This window comes from Cyprinodon variegatus, unplaced genomic scaffold (genome assembly GCF_000732505.1).
Source record: "Cyprinodon variegatus isolate N-32 unplaced genomic scaffold, C_variegatus-1.0 Scaffold167, whole genome shotgun sequence".
Lineage (NCBI taxonomy): Eukaryota > Metazoa > Chordata > Actinopteri > Cyprinodontiformes > Cyprinodontidae > Cyprinodon > Cyprinodon variegatus.
Window position 1 is genome coordinate 618,222 of NW_015150620.1, and position 17,563 is coordinate 635,784.

Genomic DNA, 17,563 nt, shown 5'->3' on the forward strand with positions numbered 1-17,563 from the left:
TACGATGGTATGGTTTGTGGGCTGAAATTGGGCCTCTATAGCGGTTTCTCTGGTCCCCTGAAAAAAGATATCTGACATAAAATAAAAAATATGTGGACAATGTGGCTGAACTGCAAAATAAATGGGAGCAAAGTTATAATATCAGAACAATTCAGTTTATTTCTATCATGCCAATTACAAAACGTCACACTTTACAGTGACAAATAGATCATCCAGTCAGGTTGATTCAAAGTTTTCTATCCAAGGAAAATCAGCTCATTACACTCATTGACTTTGCATAATACAGCCCCCTGGATGAGCATACGGCGACAGTAGACATTCATTTCATTTTGTCCTTGATTCAATCATTGATGCAATCCCTCACACAGAGCATGCATGCCATGACAGTGGAGAGGTACTATGGCATATTCATTTGTTGTGAATTATTAATTGGACATTTAAGAGAAAGGGAGCTCCAGCAGAGCCAGGCTGAGTGTGAGAAGCCTTCTACCAACTAAGGGCTTAAGAACACAAAGACATACAATGGATCATAAAAGCATTGATCTAAAAATGCTTAGAAAGGGTGATGGTAGACAAACTCCATTATTGGCTCTGGCTAGGAAAGAAGCAGTAGTCCAGCTCTGAGCACATAACTGCGTCCAAGAGAGAAACAGGACTAAGCACTGAAAAACAGGCCCAACTCATCTATAATCAAAGGTGTTGATAATAGCAGTGCGCACCTTTTAAATAAAATGATAAAAGCAAAAGCTCTATTTACACTGCTGCAACCAGGTCTTTTTAAAAAGCGATAGCGCTGAAGTGGTTAGATATAAAAATGGGTTCGTCACCCCTGAATTAGACATTAGCTAAAAAAAAATAAAAAGAACAGCTGATGTCACTGTGCAGATTAGGTGCTAAAAGAGCTGCTTCGTCTCAACAGCAGAAATGATCACGTTCTGCCTCACATCATCGCTCACTGATCAGGGAAAGGGGGCGTTTGTTTGTTTGACTAGTGAAGTGTGCTTAAGGTAGGGTCTTCCAAGAGGGAGCAGGTAAAGATAGCTCCACATACATCTGTCTTGGTCATTTCTTTTTTCCAGGACAGGGAGGGTCTGCTGCTCCGTAACAGAATTCATGAGGATTATTCAGAAATGTATAAATCAAGCGAATAATTACTCTGGGCAGGAATATGATGGAGTATCTTTGTCATAGTTTAGAGCTCAAGAAAATTCATTTTTGCTCCATATAAGCCCTTTAAAGAACTGATATATATATGGTAAATGAGCAGTAGATAGCTGTCCAGGTAACTTTGATACTTGTATCATAATGCACTCACAGCACTAAATCCTGAAGTTGAGATTTGCGCTTGCAAATCAGTTTAAGAAACAAGGAGAAACCTTATTATGATTCCATTTGATAAGGACTGATAATTACTTGTAGGCGCTTTCAGTGCATGTGCTGTTAAAAGGAATGAGATCTGTTTTGTTTTTGTTTTCTAACTTAGGCAACAGTAACATACTCTTTAAGAAGTAGGTCAAAATATTTTAACGAGCTAATTTTGTCTGCTAATTATGAGAAAACATATTTTCTACTGGTAATTAGTCTTCATATTAACTCGACTCCACCGAAGGACCATGAAACACAATACAGGGTGGTCAGACAACATATAACATTTATTTATTTACTCATGTAGAGGGAAACAAAAACAAACAGTTGAATATCCCTTTAAAAGTGGGAACTACATGAAGTTAAATCCTGAGAAAAAAAAAAAGAAAATAAAACACTGTGCCAATTCTACCTTCCCTGCAAGCTTTTACAAAAAAAGCAAATATGCACGAATGTGAATACATTTATATATTTATATCACGCATTTATCACTTTGATACATCACATATACAGCATCATCATAAGTCATGACAGGTTCCCTCAAAAACAAAACGGGATTTTTATTTATTTATTCTTTTAAATCACATTCAAGCAGTCCAATAGCACAGCCTGCTGGTCATATAAATGTACTGCAGGGCCGGTTTTCTTTAATGATTTAGGGGTTAAAATTGTTTATATTAGTCTGTTTTACAGAGCAAACTACACAGCCAATTAGTGTAAAAAACGAATAAAAAAATAAATAAAAAAAAACAGCTGTTCCAGAAACTTTTATTTTAACTCTGACTAGACTCAATTTAATTAAATCTGTCAGAAGATTTAAGAGTGTCAAACTTACAATTAGACTGCATTTTCTACCAGCTGGTACCAGTGTTAAAAATTGAATTCCTTTGTACCATCATCTTTTAGCATGCTGCACGAAATACATTCAACACATGTGTAAAAAGTCAATCCTTGGGTACACACAAAGAAAATAAAATATGTATTGTGAAATTAAAGGCTGTTTGCTTCATCTCTGATTAATTATTACACAATTATTGGTATGAAGATAAGAACAAAACAAAGCTCTATCTCAAGTGAAAAAAGAAATAAGAGTTTTACAAACAAAAGACATTAAATCCACCCTGATCACTGAAGAACCAGCAGAATCAGACAATAGCTGCATTTGTTTACTTTTCCCATTAAGAGAAAAGGTTGTGTGCTTGTGGAAAAGGCAAATCCTTTGGAGAGCAAGAAAACACTACAGCAGTGGAAGAGAATGTTTACCTAAAGGATAAGAGAGTAATACTTTTTGTAATTATAACATATTAAAACTCTACATGAGAAATTGACATAACTAGATACAAACATATGACAAGGCTGAATTGAAGGGAACAAATAAAGAAAGGGATTACATGTCAGATAGCTGAGATTTCTCTGTGTGCTGGTGAAAGATACAATCAGTTACAATTAACCAGATGAACCTACATCAAGTCTGTCAACAACAGAAAACCTAACCCTCCTCGGAGGGAGTATCTGCATTAAGATTATTTGCCTACAGTTGGTGTACAGTTTGGAAAAAAAAAAAAGGAATGTATTAAATTTTCTCTAAAAACACTAGAAGGTTTGTTGTTTCAGCAAAATGTTCTAACAAAATAAACATGACTTCAGAAGGCAGAACGGAGAGCTTTTCATTTAATAAAATTCTATGCAGTTTCAATCTGAACGCTTAAAAAAACAGGAAAGAAATGGAAGAAAAGAGGTTCCTAAGCAAGTGTCGGTGTACATTGTATGGTCCAGTGTATCCACTCGTTTTCAAGTTTATCATAAAAACAGCAACCTTCAACCCTGAAAGTGACTCAGAGAAGCAGGAGAAATTCTCAGAATAAAAACCTCAACATGTTTGTGTCGCTTACTTTTAACCTGTACTTTAATAAACCTCTGAGAGAAAAGAAGGAAGCTGAATGTTCCATATATCCAGTGGCCCAGCCACCATGAGGTCCGTCAACAAATCTAATAAATTACAGGCATCCAGTGGGCTACAACAGCAAATATTTCTGAAAACTCCCCCCCATGCATACACACAAGCATACATCTGACTGACATTATGAGCTCTCTAAACAGCTTTATCTACCCTCAACATTTGCTCTTTACAGTGCAACAATATGGCAACAAATGGATAGCAGTGCTTTCATTAAAAAAACAAAACAAAAAAAAAAAAACAGGAGGAATGAACGATAAAACTATGTACAGCATCCTGGAAAAGCAGAAGTTTCATTGTTTGGTCTTGGGTCTGTTACAGACGGAACTGCTTTTTCCTTTTGTATGTTTTTTTTACTCTTCCTTAAAACAGTAGTTTTCATGAGGTTGAAGAGCTGTGAAAAAAATACAAAAAAAAAGGTGGAATACACATTAAAAAAATAAAATAAAAAAATCACATATATGGAGGTTAATTTAACAGTTATGTTAAATTTGTTTCATAAAAAGGATCCAATTTCAGAAGGTTTACTCGACTTAAAGCACTTCTTATCTCTAAACATGGAATTTGTTATTCTATATCCGCTCGGACACAACAGATTCAAAAAGCGACTAAAGGAATATCAGAAGGGAGTAAAAAACATGACAGTCCAACAACATCAAAGAAGCCAAGTCACAGTTTAGGAGCAGGTATGTGATTTTAAATTTAATAAACTACGTAACACTTTTTACTGACAGCTGAGTAACTGCCTCAAGATAAACTGAGGCGGCTATCAGCAAAGCAACGCTTATCGATCCCAGGGAAAAGTCCAGTGATTCCTTCACAGAGGGAGAGAATTCCCCGCAGTAAATCAGGACCATAAACAACGTAAATTTGCATTGCAAGTTTCCCCACAGACACACAAGAGCAGCCTGAAGTTGTGTGGCATCATATGGTCTGACATGACCTGGGTGGAGTCAAAACAGAGACTGTCTGATCTACAGTAGATATTTATTCATGTGTTTGTCTTTGTTGAATTACAAAACCACATTTTGTTTGGAGTTATCATTTTACACACCGCAATAAAGAGAGAGGAAGCAAAAGTGCTTTCATAGAAAAAGGCCAGATTAAACGTTGCAACCTACTTATCACTCTTTATCAAGAATGCTGCACTACTCTGATAAGAAACTTTTTTTTTTTTTGTATTTTCACACACCAAAGCCACATGCAAATATTTGAGGACAATTGATGTTTCTTATTGCTTGTTTTCAAGAAGCTAAATCAGACAAAGTATAAATAAAAAGCAAAAGAGTAGTAAAGGCAGGAGAAAACCAACCAAAAAAGCTAATCTCACCTTGCTACAACTGAGAACCCTCCGAACCTCCATGTGTGTAACCTCCTTTGGATTTCATCTGGGCCTGAACGAGGTCTACCTACAAAGAGACGGGAATGTCAGAGAGCTGACGACCACGGCCGATAAAACCATGAACAGTGCAGAAAAGCTTACTGATGCCAATCCAAGGCCCATATCCCCTGAGCCTACATGTGTGGTGTGAACAAAATTTGTTGGCTCCCCGATCATGGAGCGGTCGATTCGTCGCCGCCGTTTCTGTAAAAAGCAACCAAATATATTCTGTCAAACCTTTGGAGCTAAACTTGTCTTGTGTCTTTATATGTGGATATAAATGAAACAGTAGTTGCTACTGATACTCTACATACATCAGAAGGGGTGACACAAACAATTAGAGAATATTCAAAAATATTACAAAGGTTAGGCTAAGCACATCTACTAAGAGGTCTATCAGCCTCCTCTGCTTTATCTTTAGTTTCCTCTACACTTCAAGAGTAGAATATTTTTGACATTTAAACCAGTTGTAGACTATTCCTATTTAATTTCTACACAGATACCTCACTCCTGGTTCCCTACATACTCCATTATGCTATAGCTATTATAAAGAAGTATTCAGAGTATTAATTTTTCAACTTCCTTCCTACAAAATGCCTCTTTAACCTCTAAAATCTGAAACTGCATTTACAGGCTTTAAGCAGAATGCTTAGGGATAGACTTCTCCAGATATGTCACCGTCATTGCCTTGATTCCTCTTTTTAAAAAAGGCATATAAGCATCATTAAACTTTAAGCAAAATCAGTTACTCTTCAGAGGAAATGTCACACTCACTGGTTGTGGCTGCTCTGCAATGCAGCAACTGAAACAAACCCAGAACTCAGTCATTCTGAGGCAGACGAAGAAGCCACAGCAGTTTCCTCTCTCAGCTCAGACGCCTCTCTGCGTCTTTCTTCCTGCTCGCCGTCGCCTGTCACAAACACCCACCGGAAATTGCTGACAGAAGGGCTGCTGGTTTCTCCGTGGTAAATCTATTGGCAGAAGAACTGCTCCTCAAAAAACAAACCAAAAAAAAAAAAAAATATATCCACAAAACAACGGGGGCGAACACACCTGTTGACACAGTAAAAAAAAACACATGAATATTTCAATCATACTAAACTACTGTGGCAATAACATATTGGCAATTTGTTTATTGGCTTTCTGTATCGTAACTGGCAGTGACCTAGCTCTTTGTCTGTGGCAAGGGGACTTCTACTGAAAACGCCCTTTACTTACCAGATGCTTGTTCTCGTATTCCCTTTGTTTTGACACAGGATCACTCAGCTGTTCAATATTTCAGTGGATAATCACAATTAAACCATTTAGATTTCTTTAAGCATAGGTTTCAGTTTTACAAAAACATCCCTTTGAACTAGAAAGCGATCAAGTCCTCGTGCTGACATAACATACTGGATTATTTATTGTCAAATGAAAGTTTAAAACTGTTTAAAAAGCGAAAGAGAGGGTGAATATTCCTGATTTAAGGCGTAGCTCAAACTGTGTTAAATATGAAAAGGTACATGGGGAGTGACAGAAACTAAAATGTTTCAAAGGATGCGTTGAACTCCTACAGTGTTAACCTTCAGGGCTCCTTCTGATTCAAATGTTAAATGCTTTGAGTAGGCATAAAAAAAGAAAACATAAGGAATACCCTTCTTTTTTCTCCTCTCTTTTTAACCCCAGCTGGCAAAACATGTAGTTTCACATTATTCAAACATCTGACAATCCACATGTATCAAACATTACTGGATCTCATAAAAGTATGTGTTTAAAAAAGGAAAAGCATGCCATGTGTCATCATAAATATAAAAGCTTAGCATCCGATTCCCGGAAGGAAACACACAAACCAAAAATAGTCAAATATATTTACGAGCAGAAGAGTGTTTTAGTAAATATTTCAGGTTTATCTTCTACCTGTGTATTTGAGCCTCTGACTATACAGAAACTGTTCTTAAGGTAAATTGTGGAGATTCTATCAATTAATACTTAATGTTAGTTATCTCAGCTGTTCAAAATCAGTTAAAAGACATTTGTTTCCAAATGACGTAAGAACTCAAGTCTCTCTATTAGTAGGTTTATTCACTGTAACTTTTTTAAGATTTAGAAATTGGATGACCACCCTTTCACATTATTTCCCAACATATATATATATATATATATAAACAACAAAAAAAACTGGCTCAGCTATTCTTGCTGCAGACAGTGAAGGGAGGATCAAGTGTTACCTCAAATGAAAAGAGTTTGCTGACAAAGTAGCAGAAAGAACTGAGTAACTGACAATGCAGCTGACAGCACACTTGGCTGACATTGAAGTGACAGTTTGCTCTCAGTGGTGAAGAAACATACAGCCATTTGTTACAGGAGTGTATAAAAGCTTAAAGTTTCACAATAAAACATTTCCTTAAAGGATGAATCATTACTGCGCTTGGTTTAGGCGTAATAGACATTTACAAACAAATTAGCGTTATGTAACTACGCGCCGCTGCGGCAAAACAGACCCCCCCGTCTTCAATTGATAAATATGGTTAGATTTATGAACAGACTCTACCACATTTTATCAAAATTAATTTCTAATATCATTTATGTGCTGACTCAGATGACTGTCAAAAGCGAGCTGGGGACAGTTGTCAGCTGCTACGAAAGTTAGCTTACATGCTAACCTCGCTAGCAACCGAAGCTGAGTTTTTTTTTCTTCCTTTTTGACAGCTACTAGCCGAGCAGGCTAACTGAGCTAACCTCCAAGCAGCAAAACAAGAACGGGAAACAAATGCTATGGTTAAAACAGACATTCGCTCATATAAATATCAATACTGAAGATTCCATACGTTTTTTGTTTTACTGTTTTTAAGAAGATAAACTCACCAGAAGGTGGCCGGTGTACCGGAGCGAAAGGCAGGCTCGACCTAAAAATGAAGAATACCAAAAAACCCGGAACTCTGCCTACAGTTTACGCAAGAGGACTTCCGCTTTAAAGTGTGACGACTTCCGGTGAGACCCACGTTTTTTACTTGCATTCTCACATTCTCTGCAGTATAGGACGTTTTGTATCCTAAAGAAATGAGACCTTTAACAGAAGAGGAGACGAAAACAATGTTTGAGAAGCTGTCAAAGTAGTAAGTGACCTCATATGATCTTTACTGGCCCGAAAGGGCGCCATTTTTAATAATATATTTATTAGCATGTGTGTTAGCCTGTGTGTGATCTGTGTGGTTTCTCGTCCAAAAGCATAGGGGAAAACATTAAACTTCTAGTGGACCGACCCGATGGCACCTATTGCTTCAGGCTACACCAGGACCGTGTGTTTTACATGAGGTAATTACTGGTTCATAACATTTGCTTCATGATATTCAATGCAGCTAACTCTTACTGTTAGGAATGAGCATCATTCTTATCCGCATTACTACAGAAATCTAACTTCAAAACAATATTGTTCAAATGATTTTTTTATTTAAGTAGAGGACATAATAACAAACGATACAAAATGCATCTTTAATTGAATGAAAAATGAACCCTGGGCTGAAAGACTTTAACATCACAATCATATTTTAGTTTGGACTTTGACTAGACCACCTAAATTTGAATCTTCTTGTGTGTATTGTATTATTGTGTCATTTTGTGGGATAAGTCAATGGCTGGACATTCTTCTAGCTCTGGTAGGAATCAGTACTGCAAGTCATCCAGGGGATAGAGCAATCCCACAGCATTACACTTTCTACTCCATGTTTGACTTTAGGTATAGCTTTATTTAAAAGGCTGTGCTGTAAACGGATGCACCCCCTTAAATGAGTATTACATTTTTTTAAATTTATTTTCCAAATCAGACGAAAAGTATTTGGCCAGGTCTTGATAATCATCATAACATTTTTTAGCAATTGTGAGATAATTCTTTGTCATCCTTTTGATAATCTTTCAGGCAGTTTAAATACCCAATAAATCTGCTACACTTTTGCCATTTGTTGTGTGATACACTACTTTAGTTGCTTAGATGTCATCATTCTATACTTGTTTTCCTTTTTAAAGTTGACAGCTCTGCCGTTGATTAATGGAGAAGCTTACGGTACTTTGAATTGTTTTCTGTCCACAGTGAGAAAATTCTCAAATTGGCCACAAACTTTTCCAGAGATAAGCTGATTTCAGTGGGTACGTGCTTTGGGAAGTTCACAAAGACCAAAAAGTTCCGCCTGCACATCACCGCTCTGGATTTCCTGGCTCCGTATGCAAAGGTGGGTGTCATGCCTGATTGCAGTATTCATTCCCATGGCAGTAGGAGTGTAGAGTTAAAGCAGAAGCATCCCGGCTTATATTAGAGTTCATGAACACGTCTTCATTTATTTTTTCAAAACTTTTTCCTAGGTGTACACAACTAATTGAAATTGTAAAATCAACTCTTTAGCATATTATTTATTAGCCACACGGGAGATATGTACCAATGCTTAACAGAAACGCTTCAAATAATTTGCATTAATATTTATGATCAATTAGTCATATATTTGTCTGTATCAGAAATACAAATCAATATCCTCAAAGGTCTGTGAGTGTTTGCACTTGTTGAATGTGGCCTGGTGAAGTTCTTATTAAAACGCAGCTGTCCCTAAGTAACAGCATACTGTTGACTGTACAAACCTCAAAATCAGAACATTATCTTTCCCAAAGCTTTAGAACTCCACATCTGTACCTTAAGATAACATTTGCTCATGCACAAATCAGTAATTTGAATCTGTCATGTTCTCAGTTCAAGGTGTGGGTGAAGCCTGGAGCAGAGCAGTCTTTCTTGTATGGGAACCATGTGTTGAAGTCTGGCCTTGGCAGAATTACTGAAAACACCATGCAGTATCAGGGAGTAGTGGTGTACTCCATGGCTGACGTACCTTTGGTAAGTTCATTTTGTAACCCAGTGTTTGACATTGTCTAGATTTAAAATATTACAAAAGTCACAGATTATTTTTTTAACTGGTTTTTAATCAAACTCCATTAAGATTTTATTATCTATATGTGATTTACAGCCCTTTTCTTTTGGAGCATTTAATTCACTTACATTAGATTATCATTTAAAATTTGAACTTAAAATAATGTAGGTAGAAGCTATGCTTACAATTTCTGAAAAGCATTTTTCATGCCTGAGACCACTCATCTGTAGTGATGAGCTCCGTATCTCTGAGGTTCAAAGGCCTCTATTCCATCACTCTCATTTTAAGCTCTGTCTTCAAAAAAAACTTTATATTTTTGTCAGAAGACTATTTCGGGAATCACTTTTGCTGTGTTTTTAGTCATTTTCATGCTAAAACGCCCAGGCTGACTCCCAAAGAGGTTCCTAAACACTAACCCTGAGCACAAATACTCCGTTTGTGAATTTCCGTAGAGGATCTGCCACAATAAGGGTCCTCCCAACCACATAGTGGGTAAGGCCAGTGGAACGTTCAGCCCTTAAATAGCCAGTCTGCATTAGTTGCAGGCTTGCAGGAATTCTGCAGCAGGTGTGACAGCAGCCTAGTGGCGAAGGGAGTTCAGTCAAATGTAAATTCCCCTGGTTTGCTGCATCACTGGCAGAAAATCTAAAGTTAGTTTAAAAAAAAAAAAAAAAAAAAATCAAAATTAGGATTCAGCCCGTTTTGTCCAAATCCAAGTGTCTCTAAAGCAGGTATCACCAATGTTTTTAGGGCTGAGGGCTACTTAACCATGGGAAGGGCTACCAATACTGACCTATGAACTGTTTATGTATAATACCGCATGCATAATAAACATTTTTTTTTAACTCCTAATTTTCTTTATATTATTTTGAAATCTCTATTAACGCTTAATTGCTCTTTATGATTACAATGATGAAATGCTCTAAAATGATTAAAAAAGAAGAGCAACAGAATAAAATAAAATTTCAGTCTGGTGAGTCGTGCAGTTTACAGAAGATGCTGTGGGTACCCTATGTGGCCCCTTATTGCCTGCGTGCACCGCGGTGGTGACCCCTACTCTAAAGACTGCTTGATGAAGCAGGTGTAGTCTTCTACAGAGACATCTCTATTCAGAGATGTAGAGGATTTCAATTAGGTTGCGCGCCCAGTAGGCAAAAAATACCCAGAAGAATTGAGAGGATGGGGGATGGTTTCATGCTGTTCAATGTTTCTCCTCGCATTTAAAGTGCAGGCATTTTTGTGGCTGAACAATTCAGTTTCGTTTAATTTAAACAAAAAAAAAAATAAAATAAAAAATAAAACAGTGCCAAAGGTCATTCTATGCCAACTGAAACCTGGTAAAGGCTAAGTGGGGATTTTTATTCTTAGATGTGGCTTCCTCCTTTTGTGTGCACCCCTGGCCCAGATCTTCAGGATGAGCCTTGGTGTTGATCCCTGGACCTTTTTTTTTCCAACTACTGGTACTAGTGAAGGCATCTGAGCCAATTTATTACAAGCATAAATTGCCACACGCCAACTGTAGAGAACAGCTGTTTTTCTGTCTTCTGAGAGAAAAAGAGCTGTTCCAAGTTCATCAACAATAATTGGAGTGCTTTAGAGCAATATAGACCAGAGGTCACGGATTAGTGGACTGGGGTCTGGATGCGGACCCTCCTGCTGGCTAATCTAGACCCAACCTGATTTAAAACATTTATAAATTACTACACGTTTTCAGACGACAGTGTCTAACTTCACTTGTGCCGCTTCTCCTGTTAACATGGTAAAGCCATTCAGAGCGTCCGGGAACAGGCTGCACGTGATTCAAATTAGCTAATGAGCTGTGTCAGTTTTGGTTGCCACGGCTAGCCACTTTTAGACACAGCAGGGGAACCTGTGGCAAGCTGGGTGGTGGAGAAAAAAGGAGAGGACGATGAGAAAAAGAGTGCAGTGGAAGTGTGGACTGCTGGAAGAATCGCGGTGAAATTGTGAAAGAAAAGTGAAATGGTGTGCTCTAATCTGACCCTGCACATTTCCAGTATGTTTGGCTCAACCTGCTGCTGTGAAACAGGATTCCCCACCATGACCATAATCAAAAATCATATTGATCCATGCTCACTAATGAGAACCTTGATAAGTGCTTTAGAATGGCACAGCCTTGCAGGGCAGCCTAAATCCCACTTCTCATTAAGCCATAAAAAAGAAAGGGGGGGGGGACAAATGGTTATTTCAGGGTTTTTTTTGTTGTTGTTTTTTTTCTATGTGAATCAGGCAATCATCTGTGTACCAAACTGAATGATTGTTGTTCTCTACTTAAAAAAAAAAACACTTTAGATTTTAAGATGGAAAAATTTTCTAGTTGTTTGAAATATATTTAAAAAGTCATTGTATAGCATGGATGCAAAAGCATTTTATTTCAATGTTAAATGCTGTGTAAAGGATCATAATGTAAATATCTCAAGACCTTTACTGGCTGTTGATTTTCTTTATTTGGACCTTGTGATTTTTAATTGTTTACCCCTGGTATAGTCTATTTGTAATGATAAAGGACCTCTCATTCCCCCCATTGACTTCTGTCAAATGTTTTTTTTCCTCCTGAAATTTAGGGCTCTTACCAGCACATCTATATCCTTCCTAGTCCGAAAAAATGTGTTGGGTAGATCAAGATGATTTTAAATCTAAACTGTACTTTAAGAAGCAGACATATGTCAAATTTTGTCTTTTACTAAAGGTTTTTATGAATATCTTTTCTTATATTTTTTTTTTTTGTCAGGGTTTTGGAGTAGCTGCCAAGTCCACACAGGAGTGCCGGAGAGTAGACCCCATGTCCATTGTTGTGTTCCACCAGGCTGATGTGGGAGAGTTTATCAGGAGTGAAGAAACACTGACATGATGTAGCAACAGGATGGAAATTTTTTTGTTTTTGTTTTTTTTGCCACGTTTTTGTTGGTGTGTAATACTTAACATCTGTTTTTTTTTTACTTTGGAAATCTGTAATTGTGGGTCTTTCATAGAATCTTTCCATTAAAACATCCAACTAAAGGTAGTTTTATGTGTGGATCTTTTTCTAAATGTTTTTATCTTAATAAATCAGTAATAAAGTAGCACTGATTTACTTTACCACATCTCTAGGAGAAACTTGGAGTGAATGAACTTATCTATATTATACCTGATGTCTGGAGAACCACAAGTTAAAAGTCAGGGTAACAACAAAGACAGAAAATCTGCAAGTGCAAGGCTTTTCTAAAGGTCCTTTAAAATAATTATTTAAGCATTTTTTGTTTTTTTCTTTAGTTAGTGTTTCAGTGGAGTTGTCTCAAAATCAGAAAATTGTAGGCTTGATTCCAGCTTCTTCCTCATGCCGGTCAATGTTCCCCTAGCAAGGCACTTAATGATCCTGATCTAGATGTGCTGGAGTGCTTCTAGGAGAAAGTGCTTTAAGTGGTAAAGATAACTAGAAAATGAATGTCTAAATTCAGTCTTAACATTTTTTTCCATACAAGTCAGCAGAAAACAATAACAAATTCAAATCCTGTTATTTTATGTTGTTGGAAAGAGACATTGTATAACCATGATTTTTTTAAAATTTATTTTATCACAGTTTTCAGACCATAAACCCCCCCAAATGGCCTCGGGAATGAATGAACAAAATCAACTTAAACCAAGTTTTTCTTTTTCATTGTCCTCCACCGGTCTTTCAGGTTCACGTTGGTTCGGTTTTTAAAGGGGAAGTGAGCCTTGATCCTGCTCCAGTTACCCTCTCCAAACCTCTTGACCCCTTCTCTTAGCATCTCCGTCTCTTTCTCAGTCCACTCCTGCAACAATTTCATGAAAAAAGTTGGTGAGCTTTCTGTTGCTTTGAAAAGCTTAAAAAAAAAAAAAAACAAACATTTGTTCTTCATGTTGTGGATGTAACCTTCTGAAATTAAAATGTTTGCTCAAAAGTTTGGACACACCACCTTCGAAGAGTTTTCTTTATTTCCATGACAATGGAAATTGTAGATTCACAATGAAGGCATCAAAACTATAGATTAACACGTGGAATTATATACTTAACAAAAGTGTGAAACAACTTAAAATATGTCTTATATTCTAGGTTCTTTAAAGCCACCTTTTGCTTTTGTTAATGCTAACCACACTCTTGGCATTCTCTTGATGAGCTTCCAGAGATAGTCACCTGAAATAGTCACCTGAAATGGTCTTCCAACAGTCTTGAAGGAGTTCCCAAAGATGCTAAGTTTTGCCAATTTTTCTGACTGACTTTCATTTCTTAAAGTAATGATGGCCCTTCGTTTTTCTTTACTCGGCAGTTTTTTTTTTTCTTGCCATAATACAAATTCTAACAGTCTATTCAGTAAGACTATCAGCTGTGTATCCACCTGAATTCAACACAACACAAATGATGGTCCCAACCCCATTTATAAGGCAAGAAAGCACACTTATTAAACCTGACAGGGGACACCTGTGAAGTAAAAACCATTTCAGGGCACTACCTCTTGAAGCTCATCAAGAGAATATAAGTTTCAGTTGTTTCACACTTTTTTGTTAAGTATATTATTCCATATGGGTTAATTCACCGTTTTGATGCCTTCAATGTGAATGTACAATTTTCATAGTCATGAAAATAAAATAAAAAAAACTCTTTGAATACAGTACAGAACTCTGTTCTGTACTGTACCAAAAGAACTTCTCAACGTTCTGTACATATACACACAATACTCAAAAAAAATAAAGGAACACTTTGTAATCAGAGTATAGCATCAAGTTAATTAAACTTCTGGGATATTGATTTGGTCAGGTAAATAGCAGAGTTGTTAATGTTAATCAGTTTCAGCTGCTTTGGTGTTAATGAAATTAACAACAGGTGCAGTAGAGGGACAACAACGAGACGACCATCAAAAAAAAGGAATAGTTTTACAGGTGGAGGCCACTGACATTTTTTCCCCTCATCTTTTCTGACTCTTTTTCATCAGTTTTGCATTTGGCTAGGGTCACTGTCACTACTGTTAGCATGAGGCGCTACCTGGATCCTACAGAGGTTGCACAGGCAGTCCAACTCCTCCAGGATGGCACATCAATACGTGCCATTGCCAGAAGGTTTGCTGTGTCTCCCAGAACAATCTCAAGAGCATGAAGGAGATTCCAGGAGACAGGCAGTTACTCCAGGAGAGCTGGACAGAGCCATAGAAGGTCTACGACCAATCAGCAGGACCGGTATTTGCTCCTTTGTGCAAGAAGGAGCAGGAGGAGCACTGCCAGAGCCCTACAAAATGACCTCCAGGCCACTGGTGTGAATGTCTCTGACCAAACAATCAGAAACAGACTTCATGAGGGTGGCCTGAGGGCCCGACATCCTCTAGTGGACCCTGTGCTCTGGGTAGGCATGGAGGGACACACAGACCTGTACAGGCTGGACAACGGTACCCTGACTGCCATTGGGTATCAGGATGAAATCCTTGCATCCATTGTCAGACCCTATGCTGGTGCAGTGGGTCCTGGGTTCCTCCTGGTGAACGACAACGCCCAGCCTCATGTGGCGAGAGTATGCAGGCACTCCTGGAGGAAGAAGGAGTTGATACCATTGATTGGCCCCCACGCTCCCCTGTCCTAAATCCAATAGAACACCTCTGGGACATTATGTTTCGATCCATCCGAGGCCGACAGGTTGCACCTCAGACTGTCCAGGACCTCAGTGATGCCCTGGTCCAGATCTGGAAGGAGATACCCGGTGCCAACCGTCGTCTCATTAGGAGCATGCCCCGACGTTGTCAGGCATGCAGACACGCACGTCGGGGCCATACAAATGACTGAATACCATTTTGAGTTGCTGCAATGAAATTTCAGCAAAATGGACTAGCCTGCCGCATCATTTTTTCACTGTAATTTTTAGGGTGTCTTTGAATTCAGCCCTCTGTAAGTTTATAATTTTCATTTCCATCAAATGGTGTGGCATCCTTTTGTTCCTAACACATCACCCATTCCATATCAGTATAAAAAAAACAGTATGTTTTTTTGCCCATTGAGATCTGATGTGTTTTAAAAGTGTTCCTTTAATTTTTCTGACTGGAACTGGTAAAAAAAAATGTGGAAAAGGGGATAAACCCTATGAATAAACTAAATAAGTTTTTTTTTCAAAAAGGGAGACACCTTTTCATATATAGTGACAAAAACATGATATGAAAAATGAGTAAGAACCTTTTTCACAACACAGGATTTCACTCCAAATTTGGTTTTGGCAGATCATTTTTAAAATCACTGTTACAGCAAATCTCAGGCAATGTCATGCTTACCCTTTTCCTTTTTCCTGAATTTGAACCTTTATAAAAAAAAAATAAAACAAACGCAATTATTATTAAGAGTCAGATTTGAACAGCCTGATGAAGACTGATTAGATTCTGAGGGTTAAGGAAGTATTACCACTGTTCCCTAAGGAGGGGAAAAAGGATTCTTCGTCCTTCCATTCAACCTTGCTCCCTTCTGCATTTTTCATTAGGAGTTTTCTGTGAACAAGAACAGGTTTCCAATTGTTGAGATTTTTTTTTTTATATATATATATTTTGAAACCGGCATGACAAAATGACAGGTCCAGATAAAGATGAATACACATTTTACACTATTACTAACAGCAGCCTATTAGCTGTTTTACATTGCCGTTTTATCTCTTTACTTACAATTTTCTGTTAGCGCCTTTGTGAGGAGTGGAGTTTTTTTGAGGGACCTGATGAGAGGACGTATTTGGGGAGATGTCCAACGGAGAGTCTGGTAAACTTTCGATGCTGTCTACCTCACTGGATAGAAAGGAGCCAAAGGTTTGCCACAGAGACTCTTGAGTGCACCAATATTTTAGACCCAATCAAAAGATATTAAACGCAACTCAACTTACCAACTGGGAGAACCTCTGGATGGTTGTTCATCAGCTCTCTTCATTGGAGATCTGGAGGTGTTCAACTTCTCCTGTAGCTCTTCTTCATGTTCTGATGATACACTGGATCTGTTGGAATTTCTATTGTGAAAGTAAATCAGTTTTGTAAATTAAGGAAGGGTTTTCTCTGATGTGTCTGTTTTACTGTATCAGGCTTCGGTGCTGAGAGAATATAGTATGCAACGGCAAACAGGTAACTGATCCTATTCAAAAGATGGAAGCACCTCCCAAAGCTTACGGTCTAACAGTGTGTTAAGAATGATGCTGCATTTAATGTCATAACATCAGCTGATGATCTAATAATCTAATCTTGTCACCTTTGGAACATTAAAAAATATGGTTATTTTGATGTCAAAAATTAAAAAACCTACTTGCCGAATATATTAAGAAAAATAAAAGTGCTTCTAATTAAAATTCATGAAAAACACTGAGACTAAAAGAAACATTTTTCTTCAACATAAGCTTAGAGACTTTAATGCTGATACATGCACTTACATTTTTAGATTATAAACCTTAAAATAATTGTTTATTTAGGCTTATTAATTTTTTAACTTTACTTTTTAACTTTTCTTTCAATTTAATTTACAGTAGGTAATATATGATTCAAGGGCTTATCTAATTGTTTAAATGCCAAAATAAGATGTACAGCCATGTAGCAGAATCTTTGCTGAATGGCTGGATATAGATCTTGTGCTTCTAGACCTAACTGAAAGACAGAGGGGACTCCATTTTTAAGGGGTATGCAAGTGTTAAAAAATGGTAATTTACACTATAAAGCATTAATGTGTGGATTAACATGTCATCCTGCCCTCTACCCCTGTAGCAAAGAGCGTTAGCATCAGTGTTGGGCACGTTACTTTGAAAAAGTAATTAGTTATAGTTACTAGTTCCTTCTCCCAAAAAGTAACTGAGTTACTAACTGAGTTACTCCACACTAAAAGTAACTAGTTACTAGTAAAGGTAACTATTGCGTTACTTTGCGTTTCTTGACCCAATATCCCTCACCACCCAGCCCCCACCTTCTCGCCGTGTGTTTTAAAAGCCAGCTGAATAGAGTGGACGACAAAGACAAG

The 17,563-nt window shown here is 37.5% G+C and overlaps 3 protein-coding genes across 3 annotated transcripts in view; 1 reads left to right on the forward strand and 2 right to left on the reverse strand.

The window, feature by feature from the left end:
- Positions 1-1,633: 1,633 nt before the first annotated feature.
- cdc42se2 (CDC42 small effector 2) lies at positions 1,634-7,637 on the reverse strand. The gene is made up of 5 exons (XM_015378235.1): positions 7,548-7,637; positions 5,478-5,756; positions 4,806-4,907; positions 4,653-4,731; positions 1,634-3,716 (listed from the first exon to the last, which is right to left on the reverse strand). The coding sequence occupies exons 2-4, from the start codon at positions 5,529-5,531 to the stop codon at positions 4,657-4,659; spliced, it is 231 nt and encodes a 76-aa protein (XP_015233721.1). The 5' UTR covers positions 5,532-5,756; positions 7,548-7,637; the 3' UTR covers positions 1,634-3,716; positions 4,653-4,656.
- Positions 7,638-7,649: 12 nt separating this feature from the next.
- Positions 7,650-12,623, forward strand: nip7 (NIP7, nucleolar pre-rRNA processing protein). Its single transcript, XM_015378234.1, has 5 exons — positions 7,650-7,798; positions 7,911-7,997; positions 8,770-8,908; positions 9,418-9,558; positions 12,342-12,623. The coding sequence occupies exons 1-5, from the start codon at positions 7,743-7,745 to the stop codon at positions 12,459-12,461; spliced, it is 543 nt and encodes a 180-aa protein (XP_015233720.1). The 5' UTR covers positions 7,650-7,742; the 3' UTR covers positions 12,462-12,623.
- Positions 12,624-12,931: 308 nt separating this feature from the next.
- Positions 12,932-17,563, reverse strand: part of terf2 (telomeric repeat binding factor 2) — a 19,473-nt gene continuing 14,841 nt past the window's right edge. Inside the window, exons 7-11 of the mRNA XM_015378226.1 lie at positions 16,452-16,574; positions 16,240-16,356; positions 15,986-16,068; positions 15,859-15,884; positions 12,932-13,383 (exon numbers count right to left, since the gene is read on the reverse strand). Of these exons, the coding sequence (XP_015233712.1) occupies positions 13,225-13,383; positions 15,859-15,884; positions 15,986-16,068; positions 16,240-16,356; positions 16,452-16,574 (508 nt within the window). The 3' untranslated portion in view covers positions 12,932-13,224. The remainder of the gene's footprint in view (positions 13,384-15,858; positions 15,885-15,985; positions 16,069-16,239; positions 16,357-16,451; positions 16,575-17,563) is intronic.